The sequence below is a fragment of the Gadus chalcogrammus genome, chromosome 6 (genome assembly GCF_026213295.1).
Source record: "Gadus chalcogrammus isolate NIFS_2021 chromosome 6, NIFS_Gcha_1.0, whole genome shotgun sequence".
NCBI classification, from domain to species: Eukaryota; Metazoa; Chordata; class Actinopteri; order Gadiformes; family Gadidae; genus Gadus; species Gadus chalcogrammus.
Window position 1 is genome coordinate 15032295 of NC_079417.1, and position 2742 is coordinate 15035036.

Here is a 2742-nt window from a genome sequence, read left to right on the forward strand (position 1 = left end):
ATAAAACATTCCACGCAGTAAAAGCTTTTTTCCTGCCAAAAAACTAAAAAGAAAGACACAAAATAAGCTTTAGCTTTCTGAAGTCTTTGAGCTTGTCTTTTAACAGCGTTCTCTCTCGAACTCTGATTGGATAATCTCACCTTTCTTTGAAAAGCAGACAGCACAGTTTAGGTGAAAGGAAAAAAAATGAAAAATCTGATCTACATACAATCACTTACAGGTCTGTGAGCACTGGTACAGTGCAGTGGGATTGACGAAGAATCAATCGCACTTATGAGCATCAAATGGTGGAAACAGTTACAGGCCAATGCGTCAAAATGGCAGAAATAGTTTCAGGCTGAGGCAACAAGAGTTCTGGCTCAACAGTGTTGGGAACGTTTGCCCGTGGTTGCGTTTGAAACTGATTCCAAACCAACTCACCGAAACAGTGTTCGCTCCAGTGATCTGAAAGTGTTAGTTATTTCCAGCCTTTTTCATTTTATCCCATGGATGAATACACATTTTGAATCACAGATACTGGTGAAACGGTCCCAACGATTGAAAAGAGATCGGGTGCACTACCCAGACAATGTAAAGACAGTGTAGAATTGAAAACATTGGCAGATCTTCCAAATGAGCACTGCCATCATCCCTTCAAGGTCCATAGTTGGTTGCCATACTTAAGCAGGTCCCAACCCACAACTTCATGTGTGGTCAGATGTACGTTTCTAGCAAACAACTGCATCCAAGCTCATTCAACTCTGTTTGCGCTACTTTAGGTTCACTTAGGTCAAGACACCCTGTTTTAGTCCTTCGACGTCGGCCATCTTGTAGGAACAGTTTTTTCTCTGTTTCCTGCTGTCGTAGCGCACGCCCTAACCACCGAGCGGGGGTTCGGTGGTTAGGAGACAGTACCAGGAGTCATTTCAGTACGTCTCCTTTAAAGTAGTTCTCGTAAAAGATGAAAGAATAGAAAACACATAGCCCAAACACACAGACCCTCGATTCAAAGTAAATCCCAAATAACCACAAAGACGACGACAAAGCAAATGTTCCGGTCAACAGCCCCTCCCCGACCCCCCCCCCCCCACACACACACACCACCCCCACACACACCACCCCATCACCAGCTTTTACACGGGTGGACAAAAGCCCAGTGAAATCGCCCCGCCTTTTTCGATGTACAAAAAACAAACAACCCTCAAAACACCTCGAGCAGACACCGACAAAACAAAGGGGTTCCTATGTACATAAATCTATATTCAGAATGATATCCGTTTTTTAATACTTTTTTTTTACTGACTAGTTTGTTTATCTTATCATCTACAAGATTCTACAAGAGCACCTCCCTTTCTCCTCGTCCTCCTCCTCCCTTCCTCTCCTCCCACCTCCCCCTCCTCCTATACAACCCTCCCTTCCTCTTCCTCCCTCCCTACCCTTATATGGAGGTGCCTCTATCCAGGTCGTTACCGTATCCAAAGTTGGGCCCGGGCCCCGTAGGCTGGTAGGGGATGGACGACATAGTCTTGATGGGGCTGCGGAAGAAGCCGCCGTTGGGCGCCCTCTGCCTGAAGGGCCCCACGCCGCCAGTCCGGTGGTCCTGCATCATGCCCCCCCCGCCGCCCATGCCGCTGCCGCCGCCGCCGCCGCCGAAGCCCGCCGCAAACCCGGCAGCGGCCTTGGCGGAGAGGCTGCGGCTCAGGGTCTGGATCTGCTCGGGGATGAAGGTGGTGGTGGTGATGTGAGTGTTGCGGAAGTCGCTGATCTGCTCCAGGGCCTGGCGCGCCGCCGGCAGGGCGTCCATGTCCAGCGGCGTCAGATCGATGGAAGAGGTGGAGAACTGCTTGTGGGGGCTTTCGTCGTCGGTGCACAGGCTGTTAACCCGGCGGTGTAGGTGCTCCAGGTCGATCTCCTTATCGTCCTGTAGTTGGGGCGGGGGGGGGGGGGAGGGGGAGAGGAGGGCGATAAAGGGAGATGAAGGAGAGGAGGGCAGGGCGGGGGGGGAGGGGAGGGTCGATTGGGAAAAAAAAGATGAGGGATGGGGAGAGATTTGGGTGAGAGTGTTTTTCAGGGAGGGAAAGAGAGAAAGGCCATATGCCGGAGAGCAGCAGAGGATCCAGGAGGAGGTAAAGGTCAGACCAGGAGGAAGAGGTTAGACCAGGATGAAGATGAGGAGGGACAAGGGAGATTATTTTAAGAAAAGAAGGAAAGGGAAAACAGAGGAAGAGAGTATGGAAATAAGGAAGAGCGATAGCATTCAACGCCAGGGAAGATCATCCATCCGTCCGGAATATAGTGGCGGTGATAAAAACAGAAATAAGTGTAAAATACCACAGAGGAGGAGTAGAAGGTGGCATCCATTTGGTGAAAAGGGTTGGGGTTGAGGAGGTCCAATCACAACCAAAATGACGAAGGTGAGCGAACAGGAAGGAAAAAGGTGACAAGGATGAAGTGACAATGGAGGTGTGGTGGAAAGCAAGGGGGGGGAGGATAGAAAAGCACACTCTGAGCTGCAGTTTGCATATTGAGAGAACACACACACACACTTAACCTTGTTCAAGGTCTGTAGGGGAGTGCAGCTCAGGAATACAACCAATACTGTCACCATGCAGCGCGAGGTGTGTGTTTGGTCTACTGCCATCCAAGAGTTACCATTCAGCTATTGCTTTATACATGCAAGATCACTAGTACAATTGTTATATATATATATACACGTATATATATATATATACCGAATGAGGAGAAATATTGATGGGCAGAGGA

General features: G+C 49.3%; 1 protein-coding gene across 1 annotated transcript in view; it reads right to left on the minus strand.

Moving 5' to 3' along the window:
- Nucleotides 1-1417: 1417 nt before the first annotated feature.
- grid2 (glutamate receptor, ionotropic, delta 2) overlaps nt 1418-2742 on the minus strand; it is a 472475-nt gene continuing 471150 nt past the window's right edge. The window contains exon 16 of the mRNA XM_056591936.1: nt 1418-1900. Coding sequence (XP_056447911.1) covers nt 1418-1900 — 483 coding nt within the window. The remainder of the gene's footprint in view (nt 1901-2742) is intronic.